At 49.6% G+C, this 19,741-nt stretch overlaps 1 protein-coding gene across 16 annotated transcripts in view; it reads right to left on the bottom strand.

Moving 5' to 3' along the window:
* Positions 1-640: 640 nt before the first annotated feature.
* DLG4 (discs large MAGUK scaffold protein 4) overlaps positions 641-19,741 on the bottom strand; it is a 131,600-nt gene continuing 112,499 nt past the window's right edge. For all 16 annotated transcript variants that reach the window (XM_053362193.1, XM_053362192.1, XM_053362198.1 and 13 more), the window contains 14 exons: positions 19,087-19,231; positions 18,556-18,694; positions 17,651-17,807; positions 15,810-15,912; positions 13,895-14,009; positions 11,444-11,620; positions 11,305-11,341; positions 9,434-9,461; positions 8,642-8,689; positions 8,338-8,439; positions 8,023-8,195; positions 6,699-6,808; positions 4,682-4,773; positions 641-3,128 (listed from right to left, as the gene is read on the bottom strand). In XM_053362193.1, coding sequence (XP_053218168.1) covers positions 3,022-3,128; positions 4,682-4,773; positions 6,699-6,808; positions 8,023-8,195; positions 8,338-8,439; positions 8,642-8,689; positions 9,434-9,461; positions 11,305-11,341; positions 11,444-11,620; positions 13,895-14,009; positions 15,810-15,912; positions 17,651-17,807; positions 18,556-18,694; positions 19,087-19,231 — 1,533 coding nt within the window. In that variant the 3' untranslated portion in view covers positions 641-3,021. The remainder of the gene's footprint in view (positions 3,129-4,681; positions 4,774-6,698; positions 6,809-8,022; positions 8,196-8,337; positions 8,440-8,641; positions 8,690-9,433; positions 9,462-11,304; positions 11,342-11,443; positions 11,621-13,894; positions 14,010-15,809; positions 15,913-17,650; positions 17,808-18,555; positions 18,695-19,086; positions 19,232-19,741) is intronic.

Genomic DNA, 19,741 nt, shown 5'->3' with positions numbered 1-19,741 from the left:
AGAGCTCACTCTGTCACGGGGATTCGAACCGCCGACCTTCTGATCGGCAAGTCCTAGGCTCTGTGGTTTAGACCACAGCGCCACCCACGTCCACCCTAAAAATTGCTCAACAACTTTGACCTGAACCTCCAAAAAGGGAGTAGATAACTGCCAGTCCTTAACTCTGTGAGTAGATCGCAGTCTCTTGGGAGTTGGCCACCCCTGGTATTTAGGAAGAAAACAGAAGTGATTCTGAAGTTAACACAACTATTCCTCCTCTTCCCCGCCCGAAGCAAACCACACAGCCACACAAGCACATGGGTTTTTCATTGGTTTTTAATTATTCGTTGCCGAAGGCGATAATATTTCTATGCAAAATACTCTTATATCTCCCCACCCACCCGCCCACCCCAAACAAACTTCACGTGGCCCCCAGCAAGAAACAACCTCCAATTACATCCTGTTTTGTTTTTTTAAATAATGCCCCAGGGGAGGGGGAAGAACCTTTTGCGTCTGACCAACCCCTTCCATGCCAACACACTGGTGTTTTTTTGGGGGGGGGAGGGGGTTGGCACCAGGAACCCCATTCCCTTGGGAGGAAAGCCCTTAACAAATCAGTGTGACGGGAGGCACCCATTGTGTTCAGCGAGCGTTACTGGGGGGGGGGGCAAGGAGAAGAGACGCAAAGTGTCCGATCCCTTCTGGGCCCTCTTGGAAAACCCAGGGAGTTCAGGAGCCTGGGCTGCCCTGCTTGAAACGGCACACTTTTTAGAAGGGCCTGAAGAGGGGGCGCAGAGGGCCAGATCAAACTGTTTAAACCAGGATCAGAGGCCACATCTGCCAGCCGCCATCTTGCCATGGATGGGCAGTTTCCCCAGAGTAAACGCCCCCCCCCCCCAGCTTTACCCCACTGGCCTGTGGGTGAATTGGCATATTTAGTCGTGTGAGCTGGGGCGACTTTGGGGGGGGGCAAACACAGCCCTGGGATGCCCCACCCCCCTCCAAGCACACTGGTATCCTTGTGCTCTGTCCCTCCATTCCAGCTGCATCTTTCCCTTTGTTTTCTGTAGATTATCCTTGTTTTTTGCCTCAATTCAGCGGTTGTTAAAAAAAGACATTTGCGCTCCTTGGGCGGGGTGGGGGTGGGGTGGTAGCCAGCCTTTGGAAATTTGGACCAGGTCCAACATATGCTTTTCAGGCATAATTAAAATGTCAGATTCAACCCCTGTCATTTTAAAAATTATTTCTATGAACGGTTAGGGTGAGGCTTGCTTTTGGAGGGTGGGGCAGGGGAGAACCCGGTTCGAGCGAAAGCTTAGTTCAAGTGTTTGGAGCAGAATCTGTGTTGCTTAACTTCCCGGCAGCTACAGAAATAAACTTCTCCACTGACACACCAGCAGCTCTTCCTTCCTAGAGTACAAGTTTGACCCGGCACCTTCCTCCTACCCCCGACAGGCTAACCTTTGGAGAGTTTTGTGTCTTGCCGGGGGCCAGCCGTGGCTGGAGCAGCGGGGTTGGGGGCTAAATATCTCCAACTCCCCCAACCCCCAAGTCCAATCTCTGTTTTTTTCTTTATATACAAAAAATAATAATTAATCCATTAGATTTGGAAATTAAAATCTTCAAAGTGAACTTAAAACAGCCCTCCGAAATATATCTCCCACCCACTAAAACTGTTCTCCTCTGTGTATTTTTTTTTCATACATCACGCACAGCCGCACCAAAATACTTGATATGACCCCAAAAAATAGTCACAGGACATCAAAAAAACTCTATTTCCCTTTTTTCCCCCAACCTTTCTCTTCTTTTTTTCTCTCTCCTCTCCCTCCCCCAGAAAGAAAAATATAGATTGCTGGATTAGCAAAAATGGTTCCATGATTATTGTTATTATTATTTTTTGTTATCCTTTTTCTGCTAAATTTTGAAGCCACAAAAGTAAACTTCATGCACTGAAGAGGAAAAAAACAGAACGAAATGAAAGAGAAAATCAAAAAGAGAGAAAAAGTCAACTGAAAATAATATATATCTATCTATATAGAGATATATAGATATAGATATATTATATCCCAAAGTCATCGTCGTCATCAGGCCATTCTTGCAAGCGAGGATTATCTTGGATTCATCAGTCCTGGGTCTGTGCTTGTTTCAATCGTAGAATATTATTCAGCCAAAACAAAAGAGGGAAGGAACGGAAAAAGGTATCTTGTTTCCTTCCAAGGGGAAAATAGTCAGGTTTTTTATTTTTTTAAACCGCAGAAAACTTAGCTTGGTAAATTTGTTTTGATTCTTTTAACGAGTGTGCAGTGTTGCTCCTCCTTCCAAAATTTAAAAAACCCTCCGGAATCCCCATCCCTCTTCTCTGCTCTAATGATCAAACCACAATCAGGGAACTTTAAAACTCCTCAGCAACAATGCCTTCTTTTCTTCTGAATCACTGGGAAAAAAGGGGTGGGAGTCCTGGAAAGTAAACTCATCAAAAGTGGCTTCCATTTGCAGAAAGTTTTTCTTAAAAAATATCTCTCTCTTCTCTCCCACAATAAGTTTGTTTCAGTCTTTCTCTCTCCGAGTTCAGAGTCTGCGTGTGCCTCCCCTCCGCCTTGCTGCTTGTAAAACGAAACAGACCAGAATCTAAGAACACCCCCATTCTTCCCCTGTGCCACCACCTGCCCCCCCAAATGACAGCATGCATGCGCTAGCGCTGTTGGGGATGGAAGAAAGCCCCACATTTGCTGCAGAAATTAAAACGGGAGCGGTTTTGAATCAGGATTCGGGGCGGGGGAGCCGGATCACGCAAGAAGAAGAAAAGAAAAAAGAAAGGAAAAAGGAAAACAAAAATTGAGAAGATTAAAGAGTCAACGGAAGAAACGAAAGAAGCCTGTCCCAAGACATCCCCACCCATCCCCAAAATATTAACCAAACAGCTAAGTTCAGTGGCAAGAGACAAGAGTCGGTCCCCCTCTCCAGAGAGGACAGCTCTGTCGCAGATTCGGTGGTGGTTGGTTTTGCCATCCCTTCCGGGAAATATCAGTTCACATTAAGCTCCTAAAGTCTCTCGCGAGCCGGGATCCAAATGTACGGGCCGGAGAGCTCCTCAATGATTCTTTTGATCTTGTGGTAGATCTCTTCGAAGCTGTCTCCTTCTACAATGGCTGCGGGGAAAGAAGAAGATGGCAGGGGGTGAGTGTGTCAAAGAGAGAGAGTCTGGGGTTGCTTTTAGAACCCGAGAGATCAGTTAGTAAGAACATTGAGAAGAGGCTGGCTGCTGAACCAGGCCAGGGGCTCATTCCGGGATCTTGAGGATATTTCCGGGATCTAAGAGCCCTGCTGGGTCAGGCCAATGGCACATCGAGTCCAGCATTCTGTTCTTACAGTGGCCAAGAAGATGCTTTGATGGGAAGACAGGAGGCAGGACCTGAGCAAAGCACCACTCTCTCCTCTCCTGTGGCTCTCAGCAGCTGATATTCAGCTCCTGGCAAGAGGGGATTCCCAGAATGCCTGTTGTAGCAGAGCAGGTTATAGGCCCACCACATGGGAAATGTAGGCCAAAGGGTCCCCCTTTGCCTCTACCAGGGGACTCGGATTAGGCCTCGTGCCAGTTGGCCCCAACATCTCTGCTCTGGCCTGGGTGCATCAAGAGTCTTGCGGCACCTTAAAGATTAACAAAACTGTTGTGGCATAAGCTTTCGTGGGCTATAGCCGACTTTGTCAGATGTTGGCTCCTGCCCATCCTTGAAGCCCACACAGTGGCCTTGGTTAAGGGACACACCTGGATTATGCAAGTCAAGCCCACCTGCATGAATTGTATGCCCCAAAATCCTGCGGCAGGAAGGAACTGGATAGCTGCTGAAGCTCCTTCCAATAGGAGGAAATCATAGGTACACTGGAGGATGAGGCTGCTAAAAGGTAAAGGTAAAGGACCCCTGACAGTTAAGTCCAGTCGTGAACGACTCTGGGGTTGTGGCGCTCATCTCGCTTTACTGGCCGAGGGAGCCGGTGTTTGTCCGCAGACAGTTTTTCTGGGTCATGTGGCCAGCATGACTAAGCCACTTCTGGCAAATCAGAGCAGCGCACGGAAACGCCGTATACCTTACCACTGGAGTGGTACCTATTTACCTACTTGCGCTTTGATGTGCTTTCGAACTGCTAGGTGGGCAGGAGCAGGGACCGAGCAACGGGAGCTCACCCCGTCGCTGCGGGGATTCGAACCGCTGACTTTCTGATCGGCAAGCCCTAGGCTCTGTGGTTTAGACCACAGTGGCCGCTACTGGTTACTAATCATAATGGCTATGCACGCTGGCAACCACAGGTAAGGAGGGTGCTGTTGTGCTCCGGTCCTGCTTGTGGTTTTCCCATGGTTGGCCACTTTTGAGAACCGAGTGCTGGACTAAATGGTTCCCCTTTGAGCTGTTCCAGCTGCAGGGTTCTCCCCATGTTCTGATGTGCACAGTGACTGGCAGCAGTGGCACTCCAGACTTCCAGGTAGTGGACATTCCCAACTCTTACCTGGAGATACTGTCAGGGATTAAATCTGGGACTTTCTGCACACAAGGCAGACGCTTTCACCAATGAGCTACTTCCCTTCTCTGAAAACTCCAAAAGCAGCCTGAGGCTACCCTTCCCCCACCTCCACCGACTTAAGCCTTCTGTGAATTGTGCCCAGGGCTGATGTACGGAAAGCAAGAGGGGGCAGGAGGTGACCTACCCGAGAAGCACTCTGTAAATTCCTGCTCCAGTTTTGTAGCTCTGTCGAAGGCTTTCCGCGCCTGCTCCTCCGTTATCCGCTTGTTAATTTCTCTGGAGAAGAAGGAAGGGGGGAAAAGGAGGACACAAAGTGATGATGAAGATTGTGCAACCCCAAAGCTGTCTCTTCCACATGCCTGTATTCTGCTGGGTTTCCCCCCTGTGCTTTGGGTGTGCACACACAGTGTGTGTGTGTGTGCATGTGTGTGTGTACACACACCTGCTTCTGTTATTTGGGGAACCAGCTTGGGACAGCCTCGTTCCCACCCTGTGGCTAACCAGATGCTTCTGTAAATATCACTAAATAGGACATGAAGGGGGAAAAACCCTCCGTAGTGGCTGCTCCCCTGGGGTTCACAGGATATATCTGGAGGTTCTCTTTAGACATCACAACGGCTATCCCTTGCCTGCTTCCATTAATGCATCCATTCCGGCCTTTCCCAAGGTGGTGCCCTCCAGCAGTTTGGGACTACAACTCCCATCAGCCCCAGCCAGCTGCTGCCAAGACTGGCTCTCCAGGGTTTACAGCAGGGAGTCTCTCCTGGCCCTACTTGGAAATGTTGTCGGGGATTCAACCTTTCGCATCCAAAGCAAATGCTCTATCACTGAGCCTTTCCTTTCGAATGAGCATTCATTCTGATTTGTTTGCAGGGAGGTTGTTTCAAAGCACCCACCACATCCCCTATAGAAAAACACCTATATATATTTTTGGAGGGAGGAAGGGTGGGGTAGAGGAGAGCAGGTTTGTTGCACAAGACCTTGCCAATAATTGTGCAACCTGAATTTGCTGGTCTGTGATTGAATCCCACCCAAAAATAGTGACAGCATGGGAGTACCCTTTGTTGTCTTCTCTTTTTAAAACAAAGACTTAAAAGCCCCTGAACAACTTTGTCATTCCTCAAAGGCTCAGAGGAGATCGTCTTGCTAGGTGCTGCTTAGAAATGCTAAGGATAAATTTCATTTATTTATTGCATTTACTTATCCCACTTTTCCTGCAAGGAGCTCAATGTGATGTACATGGTTTTCTCTGTCTTCCTCATTTAATCCCCACAACAACCTTGTGAGGCAGGGAAACACTAAGAGGCAGTGGCTGAGCCAGGGTCACCCAGCGAGCTTCATGGTTAAGCAGCATATACTGTATTTTCTGGCGTATAAGACTACTTTTTAACCCAGGAAAATCTTCTCAAAAGCCGGCTACAGCAGCAGCTCCTGCAGCAACTCCCCACCAAAGGATAAAATGACAGCAAATTAAATCAGAGGACACCAAGCTCTCTAGATGAAGCAGAAATACGCTTGAAAATTGGCCCCAGAAGCCCCCAGCCACTGGGAAGTGGAGTTGATTTCCAACCCAGACTGGGGACTGGTTTTTTAATTTTTATTTGGTGTGCATTGGAAGAGGGGTAGTCTTATACGGCAAGTATATCCCAAACTCTATATTTTAACTGGAAAAGTTGGGGGGTTGTCTTATACGCCCAGTCGTCTTATACGCGGGAAAATACGGTAAATGCCTTAAGTAAATAAATGGTGAATGATAAATGAAAGCTTTGGCTGATCTCAGGCCACATCCCATCCCCTTGCACACTCCAACCTTTGTGCAATATCTTACACCCTCCTGGCCCTCGCAGACCAAAAAACCAAGGCAAAGATGGCAACAGAGGGCTCAAACACCACTTCTGCTTGTCACACCACTTTTCCCTGGGAAAACCTGCTTCTTACCATTGAACTGGAACAAAACTCTATCGGGTTTTCCACAGATTAATGTCGCCTCTGATTCAGTGGTCAAGAGTGGGGTTTCCTTGGTGAAAGCAGCGGGGCAAATGGAAAACTGCTCAGAGTACCCGTACTCAGGAAGCAGGGGGCAAGCAGAAAACCTCTTAGCCCCCCCCCCACTTCCTAGGTGTGGGACAAGCGACGTGTGGACACCCTCCTGCCCCCGCCCCCCATTCCACAGCCCCTGTCCACCCCGGGGGGCCACTCACAGAACATTCTCGAGGGAGCGTGGCCGGATAAAAACGGCGATGGGGTGAAGTTGAGCTGCCTGCAGCCTCCGCACGGCATTGGCCGAAACGTCCAAAATGCAGTGCTTGCCCTGGGCGGGGAGAGAGAAATGTGGTCAAGAGGTTTCAACACCAATTTGTATTCCACTTCTGCCCCCGCTGGTCACGCAAAGCCACAGCTATCCCATGGCCTCCCCAATCGCTTCCGCCTGCCAAAAATGTCCACTCCACTGGCAGGACAATTGCTTATTCTGTCCCCTCCCCTGCCCATGCACAATTGAGGGGATATACGCAGCATATTGTGGATGTCAACCTTCAGGGATCCTCTGCTACCCCCTCCTATAACAACCAGCCCCCAGAGACCCAGTCAAACAGGGGAAGGGGGTAATTTGAGTCGGGTGCATTAGCAATGAGCAAGACCCTGGCTGCGTGCTGCTGGAGAGCATCTAAATATCAATGGACTCTTGAGTTTTGGTAACCTCTCCCTGCTTGCTTTGTCCAAACCTTTCTGTGAGGGGCAGGAAGACCCAGGAAGTTGCCTACTCAGTCAGTGGTCTATCTAGTTCAATATTGTCTAGATATTGTGGTCTATCTAGATTGTCTAGATATTGTCTAGATATTGTGGTCTATCTAGTTCAATATTGTCTAGACTATCTAGTTCAATATTGTCTAGATCTAGGGACGTGGGTGGTGCTGTGGGTTAAACCACAGAGCCTAGGACTTGCCGATCAGACGGTCGGCGGTTCGAATCCCCGCCATGGGGTGAGCTCCCGTTGCTCAGTCCCTGCTCCTGCCAACCTAGCAGTTCGAAAGCACGTCAAAGTGCAAGTAGATAAATAGGTACCGCTCCGGCGGGAAGGTAAACGGCGTTTCCGTGCGCTGCTCTGGTTCGCCAGAAGTGGCTTAATCATGCTGGCCACATGACCCAGAAGCTGGACGCTGGCTCCCTCGGTCAGTAAAGCGAGATGAGCGCCGCAACCCCAGAGTCGGCCACAACTGGACCTAATGGTCAGGGGTACCTTTACCTTTACCTTGAGTTTTGGTAACCTCTCCCTGCTTGCTTTGTCCAAACCTTTCTGTTAGGGGGAGGAAGACTCAGGAAGTTGCCTACTCAGTCAGTGGTCTATCTAGTTCAATACTGTCTATGCTGAGTTGCTTTCCCCAGCATCAGGTAGGAGTCTCTCACAGTCCCTGCTGGGGACTGAACTTTGGACATTCTGCATGCAAAGCAGGCGCTTTACCATGGAATGATTTCTCAAAAACTCTGGCATTTGTGTGATTCTTCGACTCTCCAATTCCGGCCTACCTGCTCAGCCACCTCGCGCACTGACTGGACGCTCGTCCCGTACAGGTGGCTGTTGTACTGGCCGGCCTCGATGAACTTGTGGCTCTGAATGTCCTTCTCCATCTTCTCCCGTGAGGCAACAAAATGGTAGTCCCGGCCATCCACTTCATACTCCCGTTTCGGCCGAGTGGTGTCTGCAGAAGCGGGAGTGGGGAGTCTCCGTCAAGCACAGCGGAGCAAGAGTAGCCCCAGCCAAGGCCTCCTCCTGAAGCAGAAATCCTTCCCCCCCCCCATATTTTTATCTTGGGGCAGGGATAGGGACCCCGTCAGACTCACGTGGGACACAGGAGCCAAATTTGTCAGGGAACTCCGAGAGGAGGTCATCGTTGACTCGGTCCTTAGTGGGGCCCAGGATAATGATGGGTCGAGCGTAGTGAACTAGGGGTGGAAAAACCCAAAGAAATGGGAAATGGTCTGTGCTGGTGGTGAACACAACTCAAAAAAGGGAAATTGAAACAATCAGTTGGTTACAACCAACCACAAAGCAATGGTGAGCTTCTGAGCCTTCCTCATTGTACAAACAACAACATCAATAATAACGTAATTCAGGGCTGAGGAAGGGTAGGGTTAGGGTTCTCACCTTCCATTTGTACAACGGTTTCATAGCTCAAGACAGCATCTTCTCGACCTGGAAGGGAAAGAAGGAGGCTGTTAAGTACAACCTGTTCAACCCAAGCCCCAGAACAACTGCTCCTTAACAGGGAAAACAGCAAACTACAAAGGGCCTTCCCCAAACTGGTGACCTCCAAATGTTTGGGGTTCAGTTCTCAGCAGACCCCAGCCAGCACAGCAAAATGACACGAGGGGCTGATAGGAATTGTAGTCCAAAACCCATCTGGAGGGTGTCAGGTTTGGGAAGGCTGCTCTAGAGCAACAGGGAAATAGTGGCAAGTTTAGAGCCAGAGTGTCAGTTTAGGAGAACCATGGTTGAAATCCCCCCTCGGCCATGAAGCTGACTGGGTGGCTTTGGGCCACTCACTGTCTCTCAGTCAAATCTACCTCACAGGGTTCTTGTGAGGATCATATGGGAAAGGGGGAAGAACTGCACATGCCACTTCAAGTTCCTTGGAGGAAAGGCCCTGATATATAAAAGTAGAAATAAATAAAATGGTGTGGAGAGAGAAGGGAGAAAGGAAAGGGGGGGAAATCTCCCACTCTTGTGGATTTCTCAAAGGACAGGTTTGGGGTGAGGGAAAGAGTGAAGAGGAAGGCCTGGAGCATCTTTCCTCAACCTGGTGCCCTACAGCTGTTTTGGACTACAATTCCCATCAGTCCCCAGTCAGTATGGGCAGATGATGGTGCTAGGGGCCAATGGAAGTAGTAGGGCAAAACATCCAAGTTGGGGATGGGCAGCCAAGAGACAGACACCCACCTTGAGAGCCCGATCCCGACACCCGATCCTGGAAGGAGAAAAAGAAAGAAAGAAAGAAGAGACAGAGGGGGAAACCAATTAGCCTTGGAATTTCTGTCAGTATAGGGGGCACCAGCAGAAGCACCCCCACCCCTGTGTTTAAGTGCAAGAGTTACCAAACAGGGAGATGGTGTGGGGCTCTTATCTCAGCCTCCAGAGGGAAGCCAGGAAATTTTAGGGTCAGAACAAACACTACAAAAGTAGCTCACGTTGACTGTGGGGACCACCCCCAGGATGAACAGGAGTGGAAAAGCAAGGCCCTTGTAACTTAGACAAAATAAACAAATGGCATTTGTAAGCTGCCCTGGGAGACTTTTGGGGGGCTGAGAAGCAGGGGGATAATGACATAACTATTTCATTTCCATAATTCATGCAAGTGCTGAATCTCCATTTTTGTTATGTAACACAAACACAGGAACTCCACAATGGAGCTCAAGGTTATCTGAAGAAACTGGCAGCGGATTCAGGACAAAGAAACACGTCCCTTACACTGTGCCTTAACTTGCTTATGGGATCTGCTCCTAAAAGAGGCATCCATGGCCCCCAAATTGGATAGCTTGAAAACTGGATTAAACCAATTGATGGAGGAAACGTACTTCCTGCAGGAGCACAAAGTTGGGAGGGGCCTCGAGGGTCATCTAGCCCAACCTCTCTACTCGAGCCTCTCTTTGAAAACTTCTTCACAAAGGAGAATCTGCCACCTTGTGAGGCAGTCTGTTTCACTGTCAAACCAGCCATATAACCAGGAAGTTCTGCCCAATGTTAAGCCAAAAATCCCCTTCCTAAGAGGCTGATTCAGGTCCTACAATCTGGAGCCACAGAAAAAGATGCGTGGAAAAAAAGATTTCTACTGAATCTGACCACTGGTCCATCTAGCTCAGTAGTGTCCACACGGACTGGGAGAGGCTCTTCAGCATTTCAGGCCAAGGGCATTCTCAGGCCCTACCTGGAGATGCTGTCCGGGACTGAACCTGGCACCTTTGGCAGGCGAAGCAGATTCTCTACTCCTGAGCTATGATCCTTCCAAGATGTGCCCCTCAAATGTGTGGTCATCATGACGCCCCTTAACTCTTCTCCAGGCAAAACACACACCACTCTTCAGAATGCCAGTCATTTGGGTACAACAGTGGGAGGGGAAGGGAATTTGGTTAGCCCAGTCTTCTCTAACCTGGTAACTTCCAGCTGCTTTGGATTACAACTCCCATCCTCCACAGTCTGCGCGGCCGTAGGATGGTGGGGCTAAAATGGGCTGTAGTCCAAAATATATGTGAAGCATGGGCATAGCCGGGGGGCAGGAGGGTAGCTGCCCCTCCTAGGTAAAGGTAAAGTGACCCCTGACCATTAGGTCCAGTCGTGACCGACTCTGGGGTTGCGGCACTCATCTCTCTTTATTGGCCGAGGGAGCCGGCGTACAGCTTCCGGGTCATGTGGCCAGCAGGACTAAGCCGCTTCTGGCGAACCAGAGCAGCGCACGGAAATGAAGCTGCCCCTTCTAAATCAATACAAATCAATACAAATCTGAGGTTCTACTCCCCCTCTAACAAAAATCCTGGCTATGCCCATGGTGGAGGGTGAGAAATTGTGGAAGGCTGGCCTAGAGTTTAGGGATGGAGACAAGAGAGTTGATTGGCAGGTCCAGTTCCCTGCATGTGGGGATCTGCCTTGTGTTGAAATGGCGCCCGCTGTGTGTGTGAGAAGGTGAAGCATACTTGCACATTGGGGTGCAAGTGGGAACCTTTTTCATCAGGATGAAGTTCTCCCTCTTTCACACACGCACACAAGAGTGCCTTTTTCAGCTTCCACAAACAAGAGAGGGATGGAGCGTGAGTTACCTTTGCTTTTAGCCGTGTCCATTCCCGTCGCTCGACCCTGCGAGAGAAAGACACAAACAGAGGGCGGAGGCTTAGGGCAGTGACACAAACAGCTTCCCTCTGATCCCGCCCCCAACTGCCAAGACCCCTTCACACATACCGCCTTTTGCTGGGGATGAAGCCAATCTCATCGCTGTCGCCATCCGGATGGACGCGCCGCGCCTGCCACCACTCCTCGTCGGAAGCGTCAATCACGTGCAGGACGTCGCCAAAATGGAAGCTCAGCGCTTGGCTCAGGAAACCGCAGTCCTTGGTCTTATCATAGTCAAAGAGCGCCCTGGGAGTTGGGAGGGAGAGGAGGTTGGCCGGGGGTCAACACAGGAGCAGTGGGAGCTGGTGCCCATTGGAAATGGTGGGGCAGAAGGCAGGGAGACCCAATAGGAGGTGCAGCCAGAGCCTTCTGGGCTGGGGTCACATTTACACCATGCGCTGAGGGCCTTCTGGCGGTTCCCTCATTGCGAGAAGTGAGGCTACAGGGAACCAGACAGAGGGCCTTCTCGGTAGTGGCACCCACCCTGTGGAACTCCCTCCCTTCAGATGTCAAGGAAATAAGCAGTTATCCTATTTTTAAAGACATCTGAAGGCAGCCCTGTTTAGGGAAGTTTTTAATATTTAATGCTGTATTGTTTTTAACTACTGCAACGCGCTCTACGTGGGGCTACCTTTGAAGGTGACCCGGAAACTACAGCTGGTCCAGAATGCGGCAGCTAGACTGGGGACTGGGAGACCACATAACACCGGTCTTGAAAGACCTACATTGGCTCCCAGTACGTTTCCGAGCACAATTCAAAGTGTTGGTGCTGACCTTGAAAGCCCTAAACAGCCTCAAAGGCCCAGTAGACCTGAAGGAGCGTCTCCACCCCCATCATTCTACCCGGACACTGAGGTCCAGCGCCGAGGGCCTTCTGGCGGTTCCCTCATTGCGAGAAGTGAGGTTACAAGGAACCAGGCAGAGGGCCTTCTCGGTAATGACGTCCACCCTGTGGAACTCCCTCCCATCAGATGTGAAGGAAATAAGCAGCTATCTTCTCTTTAAAAGACATCTGAAGGCAGCCCTGTTTAGGGAAGCTTATAATATTTAATGCTGTACTGTTTTTAACACTTGATTGGGAGCCGCCCAGAGTGGCTGGGGAGACTCAGCCAGATGGGCGGGGTATAAATAATAAATTATTATTATTATTATTATTATTATTATTATTATTATTATTATTAATGCAGTCTGAAGCTAATTTAAACAGTCATGGCAGACCCTGACAAATTATGAGCGCTTTGGTTCTTTGAGGTTGGTGAGAATTGTTAGGAGATTCCCCACCTATCCTCCTCTTCAGATCAGAGTGGTTTAACAGTCAATCTCTCTTCATGGGGAACTCTGTGAATTGCTGCTATTGGAGGAGAATGAGGGTCTCCTTACAACCCTCACCACCTTTAACAAACCGCACTTCCCAGGATGCTTTGGGGCAAACCATGAGGGTTTAAAGAGGTACTGTATTGTTTTAAGTGTCCACAATCAGGACATAGCTGATTCCTGCATAAGGTTGCCTGGGGTGGTTGTTGTCTCTCTAATTCTGCATTATGCCACGTTCTCAATGGCAGCCATTTTGTGTTATGTCATACCCCCTGGAAGCCACTTTGTGATTGGCACCCCCAGCACTCTCCCAAAATTTGAAATGTGCCCACTAGTCCAAAAGGGTGGGCAACAGCTGATCCACGGTATGTAAATTCTGAAAGGGAACATTTTCTGCATTGACAGAATTGCTTGGGTGGCCTGGGGATATTTGCAGTACAGTGGTACCTCGGGTTACATATGCTTCAGGTTACAAACACTTCAGGTTACAGACTCCGCTAACCCAGAAATAGTACCTCGGGTTAAGAACTTTGCTTCAGGATAAGAACAGAAACAGTGCTCCGGCAGCGCGGCGGCAGCGGGAGGTCCCATTAGCTAAAGTGGTGCTTCTGGTTAAGTACAGTTTCAGGTTAAGAACGGACCTCCGGAATGAATTAAGTACTTAACCCGAGGTACCACTGTACTTACTTTATGGAGGGCTAATCTGTGGTCAATCAGAAGTTGTTGGAACACTCCAACTCCCATCAGCACAGACCAGGGTCAGGAAAGATGGGAGTTGTAGTCCAGCAACATCAGCAGGGCTATACTATTTTCCAACCCTGGACATAAAGAGACACTAAGTCTGGCTATAGGTTTCAGACTCAGAAACAACATAAAAGGGATGGTTGTGGTTAAAATGCCTCTCTGTTTCAAAGGAAAGAGGTTATCATAATTCATAATTGCTTATATGGAACTCTAGCTGAACAGAGCCCTTTATCGTTCTTATCCAGCCGTAAGACAACCCTGACATGCTCCCATTTTACAGGTGGGAGAAAGTGAGCCCAAGGAAGAAAATGGCTTTTGAACCCAGCCCCCATAGATCAAACTCAAAGGGACCTGCAGTATTATGGACTGCGGTGGTGCTCAGATGCTAAAATCTACTAGTAATTCAGGAGCAGGGGGCAGGGGGTGGCCAAGCTATTGAGGAGAAGGCAGCTGTGATCTCACCGGATGTAGAAACCCCTCTTGGGGTTGCTCCGCAGCGATGCTGTCCCTGAGCCCAAACTGCTGTTCATCAGCTGCTCCCGGAGGTCGTGGATCTTGGCTTCAAAGCGGCTGTACTCTGCAGTGGGTGGTTACAGAAAGGGTGAGGGTCAGTGTGACTCAACTTCCCTCACAGAATCATCTAGTTCAATTCAGCTACTGCCCACATGCCCACCCAGCTCCACAACCCAGTCTTCCAAACCTTCCACCAGTCTCCACAGCTCAAACCACCAATTTAAAGCACTATGATACCTCTTTAAGCAATCATTGCTTCTCCCAAAGGATTCTGGCCGCTGTGATTTGTTATGGGTGCTAAAAATGGTTAGGAGACACCCCATCCATTCCCCTCAAAGAGCTACAGTTGCCAGAGGGGTTATACAATCTCTCTCTCTCTTCCCAAGGTAGCCTTGTGAGGGGGAAAGAGGTCTCCCAACACCTTTTAGCACCCATAACAAACTACAGCTCCCAGAATTCTTTGGGGGGTGAGGGAAGCCATGACAACTTAAAAGTGGCATGATACCGCTTTAAATGCACAGTGTGAATGTGGCCCCAACTCCCCACAAACCACTGAACAGACCCCATTGCACAGTTTCCCTCTCACCTCAACCATATTGGGCTCACCTGGGCCATGCAGCTTCCAGCACCTCTTTAGTCTTCTCAATCCCATTGAATCCTACCCACCTACCATATTTTTCGCTCTATAGGACGCACCCGACCATAGGACGCACCTTGTTTTAGAGGGGGAGAACAAGAACCCCCCCCCCTCTGCCCAGCACCCCTTCAGCAAAGTGGCAGGAGGCGCTGCGCAGAGAGGGGGAGAAAGTTTTTTCCCTTGTTCTCCCCCTCTAAAACAAGGCGCCGTTCAAGGTGCATTCAGTCATTTTCAGGCGGCTACCTTGGAAGCCTGGAGAGCGAGAGGGGTCGGTGCGCACCAACCCCTCTCGCTATCCAGGCTTCAGTGAAGGCAACCTTCAGTGAAGGTTCCTTTCGACCTGCTCTTTGGGGCTGACGGGGGGAAGCCCTCCCCCCCCCCAGCCTCAAAGAGCAGGTCGGGGAGCAGCGGAAAGGCGCGCAGCCTTCTGCTGCTCCCCGAGCTTGTGGGGCTGGGGGGGGAGCGCTGCCCCTCAGCCCCAAAGAGCAAAGAAGCCAAGACAGGGAGAGCGATGCATCCCGCTCCTGTCTTGGCTTCTGCCATAGCCGCACGCAACCTCTCCAGCTGGGGGAGGCTGAGCGGGGCTATGGCTTCTTTAGCCCCGTGCAACCTCTCCGGCAGGGAATACCCCCACCTCCCGCAAAACCCCACAGGAGCCGCGCACCCTTTAAGGGTGGGCTTTTCTATGAGGAGGGAGAAGGGACTGACTGGCCGCGGGAAAGCCCGCAAGAGCCGTGCAGAGCTTGTGTGCGGCTTTTGGGGGCTTTTCCTGCCTGCCTCCCCCCTGCATTCGCTCCATAGGATGCACACACATTTCCCCTTCATTTTGGAGGGGGGAAAGTGCATCCTATAGAGCGAAAAATACGGTACCTACAGACTGCCCCCTCCCTTTGTCACACATGGCCTTGCCCTACATGTGCCTGCAACCAACCCAACTTCCCACCCTTCTGTCTTTCCATTTTCCCATCAACAGGCACCAATTGTCTCTCATGTGGTTCCTTGGCTACCTTTCCTTGCAACCTTGCAATCTCTCCATTCATTCATCCCTGAAGGTGAAAATGCTGAGGATTCTCCCCTAGGACATCTTCATCACGCCTTACATTGCTCCTTGGATAACAGGCACCACTGCCCCACCCCACTTGGCAGCGACAGGACCATTTCCCAGGCAGTTCACACACACACAAATCTCTTCCCGCTCAGGAGGGGCTTCTGCAGAACAGAACTCACCATCCGGTTTGTACTGAGCAATGATGGTGACCGTCTGGCCGGCGTTTTTCAGAGCAATGGCTGCTTGTTCGTGTGTGGCGTTCCTGAGGTCCACACCGTTGACCTGGGAAGGAAAAAGCACCCAAAATGATCAAGAGGCTGGGCCAACATCTGAGGCTATTTGCCTTAGAAAAAGGGGAAAGGAGGGAACATAATAGAGGTATATAACATTATTCAGAGTGTGGGAAAGATGTCCCTTTAGGCTGGTGGTGGCTTTTTGCAGGGGGGGGGGTGGTCCTGCAACAAGTCATGGCTGTGATAATAGAGAATTAGCAGTGGATTTATAGCAGGCTACCAACACATCATTCCACTTTATTATTGCCATCTGGAGTGCTTTAACTCTAGAGTGCTTTAACAACCACAACTCTGGGAATTGTTTGGCAACTCATTACCAAACTTAAAACCATGGAGAGACCTGGTCTGAACAAAGACATTGGATTCTTATCTCATTATACATGACAAAGCCATTTTTCACCTTCTCACCCCTTGCTTTTTCCTGTAAGACCTATTGCAGTCGTTAAGAGTCGTCAACAGGCTCATCACAGCTATCTGCCAATCACCCATTCCCACCACCCTTCTGAGTAATACCCCTCCCCACCTTCTCACTATATAGAAGGATCTGGCAACTTCTGTTTCAGTGTATCTGAAGAAGTGTGCATGCACACGAAAGCTCATACCAAGAACTAACTTAGTTGGTCTTTAAGGTGCTACTGGAAGGGGGGGGGGGAATTTGTTTTGACTATGGCAGACCAACACGGCTACCTTTCTGTATCTGGGAATTGTAGTTCTGCAAGGGGTATAGGGGCCTCCTAACAGCTCTCAGCACCCTTAACAAACTACAGCTCCCATGATTCTTTGGGGGAAGCTATCACTGTGGTATCACGGTGCTTTCAATGTATGGCGTGAACATGACCAAACATGGGACAAAAAATAAACCAGAACATTTGTGGTATAAAAATTTACAGAATTTCATGAGGAAGTTATGGAACATGAACTAATTAGAAAGAAAGCAGCATGTCCACACCAAAACATTTGCAGGAACATACCATGCTGAAAGTGGGATCGAGTGTAAAAATCACCCCAATACTATCATGAGCACAAATAATCATGAATGCAGAATAAAAAGGAAGTCCAGAGGAGACCAAAGTGGACAGAGAGAAATTTTTTCCTTTTGTAATACAGGAACCCAGCAGGATCATAAAACAAAGTTAAATGTTGGAAGATTCAAGAGAGACAAAAGGAAAGATGTCTCCATACAGCACAGGGTTAAAACTCTGGCTTTTGCTACCACAAGATGTGGAGATTGCTTTAAAAGACAAATTCATGGAGGAAGAAAACCCTGGGATAGCTCAGTTGGCAGAGGATGAGACTCTTAACCTCAAGGTCGTGGGTTAGAGCCCCACAAAGGGCAAAATATTCCTGCATTACAGGAGGCTGGACTAAACGACCCTCGTGGTCCCTTCCAACTCTACAGATCTCTGATTCTATCAACAGCTACTAACCAGGGTGGCAATGTGCTGCATTCAGGATAAGAGGGAGCTGGTCTCTGAATAACCGTTTGCTTGGGGTTGTGAGCAGAAGATGGGTACTGCACTCATGGCCTGGTTATGGACTTCCATTTGGAACACCTGGTTGTCCATTATGGAAAACTGGACTAGATGGGCCTTTGATCTGATCCAGCAGGGCTAATCTTAATTCTTATGAAGGGAGGTGAGCATCATTTAGGTTTAATCGTAGGGTACCAGCCGATTGCCTCTTCCAACCAGGCACCTGCCAATGCAGGGATAAGGAACGGTTCTTACCGAGAGGATCTGGTCCCCTTTCCGGAGCTCCCCACTGAGGTCGGCCGGCCCCCCAGCCAGGATGAAAGAGATGAAGATTCCCTCGCCATCTTCACCCCCAACAATGTTGAAGCCCAGCCCTGTTGAGCCACGGTGAATGACAATGCGACGCGGTTCCCTGCAGAAGGAAGGAGAGTAATTGGGGGAAACTGGAAGCAGCTTGCTGACTGCGGATGCAGCGGCAGGCAGCAACGAGCCACCAACTCCAAATGCCTGACAGGACTGTGGCCTACACAACCCCCACAGGAAAGAGGAAGTTGGGGGCTGGCTGCATTACTAGGTAAGGTAAAGGTAAAGGGACCCCTGACCATTAGGTCCAGTCGTGGCCGACTCTGGGGTTGCGGCGCTCATCTCGATTTACTGGCCGAGGGAGCCGGCATACAGCTTCCGGGTCATGTGGCCAGCAGGACTAAGCAACTTCTGGCAAACCAGAGCAGCGCATGGAAACGCCGTTTACCTTCCCGCCGGAGCGATACCTATTTATCTACTTGCACTTGACGTGCTTTCGAACTGCTAGGCTGGCAGGAGCAGGGACCGAGCAACGGGAGCTCACCCCGTCGCAGGGATTCGAACCGCCGACCTTCTGATCAGCAAGTCCTAGGCTCTGTGGTTTAACCCACAGCGCCACCCGCATCTGGCTGCATTACTACCCTGTGCCAAAATATTCACAACTCTGGCAGCCTTGAGTAGCTGGATATAGGATGGATGAGATGCACACAAGGTGATGGGGGAAGAAGGGTGCAGCTTTAAACTGGGCAACAGAGAGAAGCTCTTCAGGACCACAAACAGCAACTGCTGCTTGGTGGTGCTATGGGAAACTGGAACAGCCACGCCCAGAGGGAGGAGCCAGAAAGGGCACAGCTTACCTGGGTATATCCTCCTCACCCATCAGCTCCTTAGGGATGGGGGAGTACCTCCGAGGGGAGGTGGGGGTCATGGCTTGTGGATAGTCTGTGCCCAGGTAGCTCTGGTGACCAATTTCATTGTCGAGATGCTGGGAATAGGCTGTCAGAAGGCATGAAAAAAGAAAAAGATTAAAGCTTTAACAGCACAGTGGAAGGCAGTGAAACCAAAGTTATGAACGCAACATTGAGAAATGCTCTTAAATCAGGCTGGACAACAACAGATTGTGTCCCACATGGTACGTTAAACAATTTGCTAACTTTCTAAATCACCCAAAATCCAGCAGTATTTATAACTGCAAATGTGGCAATAAAAATGTGAAATGTGTGGAACACAAAAATCTACAGTTTTTCAAGCATCTTCGGTTTAGGATAATCTTCCACCATCAAATCCAGTTGTGTCCCAGACAATGTCTGAACTGACACTCCCTTTTAACCGGTTCTCCACAAGACAGCCAAACACAGACACAGTAGGGAGAACAGGAAACCACTCACAGGAAGTGATGTCAGGCGGGGCGTAAGAATCATTCAGGTAAACATTTGTGGGTTTGGCCACCTTCAAGTACACGACATCGTATGTGTTCTTCAGGGCTGCAACGGCATCTTCGTGCATAACATCTTCAAGGCTCACATTGTTTACCTGGCAAGGTGTGGGCATGGGAAAGCATATATAACAATAATCCCTGCTTATAGAAAAGTAGCATTTCAAGGAGAAGGGTGGGCTTTCAGTCCTCTGGTTCCTATTTGCAGGCTGGAGTAGTGCTCAGTGATCTGGGGAACTTCTCTGCTTCCAAACCTGCACAAGGTCTGGCTGATCACATGCCTTGCATCTGCCTTTGCCAAACTGGTGTCCTCCAGATGTTTTGGACTGCAACTCCCATCACCCCAGACTTGGAGCTGTAGTCCAGAACATCTGGAAGGGACCAGATTAGCAAAGGCTGCTTTATTCACTGCACGTCTCCTCTCCCCAAAATCAACCTACCCACCCAACACCCAGTCTCCAGTTACTAGTGTGGGGTATTGTACAGAGGTTTAGGCCGCAGAAAAATAACACCTTCATGACTCCAATGGGATAAGGCAGAGCAGCCCTCTTTACTTAGGTTGCTAAAAATAAATAAAAATAGACACTACAAGAAGATAATTAAGTATT

The sequence above is a fragment of the Podarcis raffonei genome, chromosome 13, assembly GCF_027172205.1.
Source record: "Podarcis raffonei isolate rPodRaf1 chromosome 13, rPodRaf1.pri, whole genome shotgun sequence".
Classification (NCBI taxonomy): domain Eukaryota; kingdom Metazoa; phylum Chordata; class Lepidosauria; order Squamata; family Lacertidae; genus Podarcis; species Podarcis raffonei.
The sequence above is the reverse complement of the archived record's forward strand: the minus strand, read 5'-3'. Positions and strand labels throughout refer to the sequence as shown.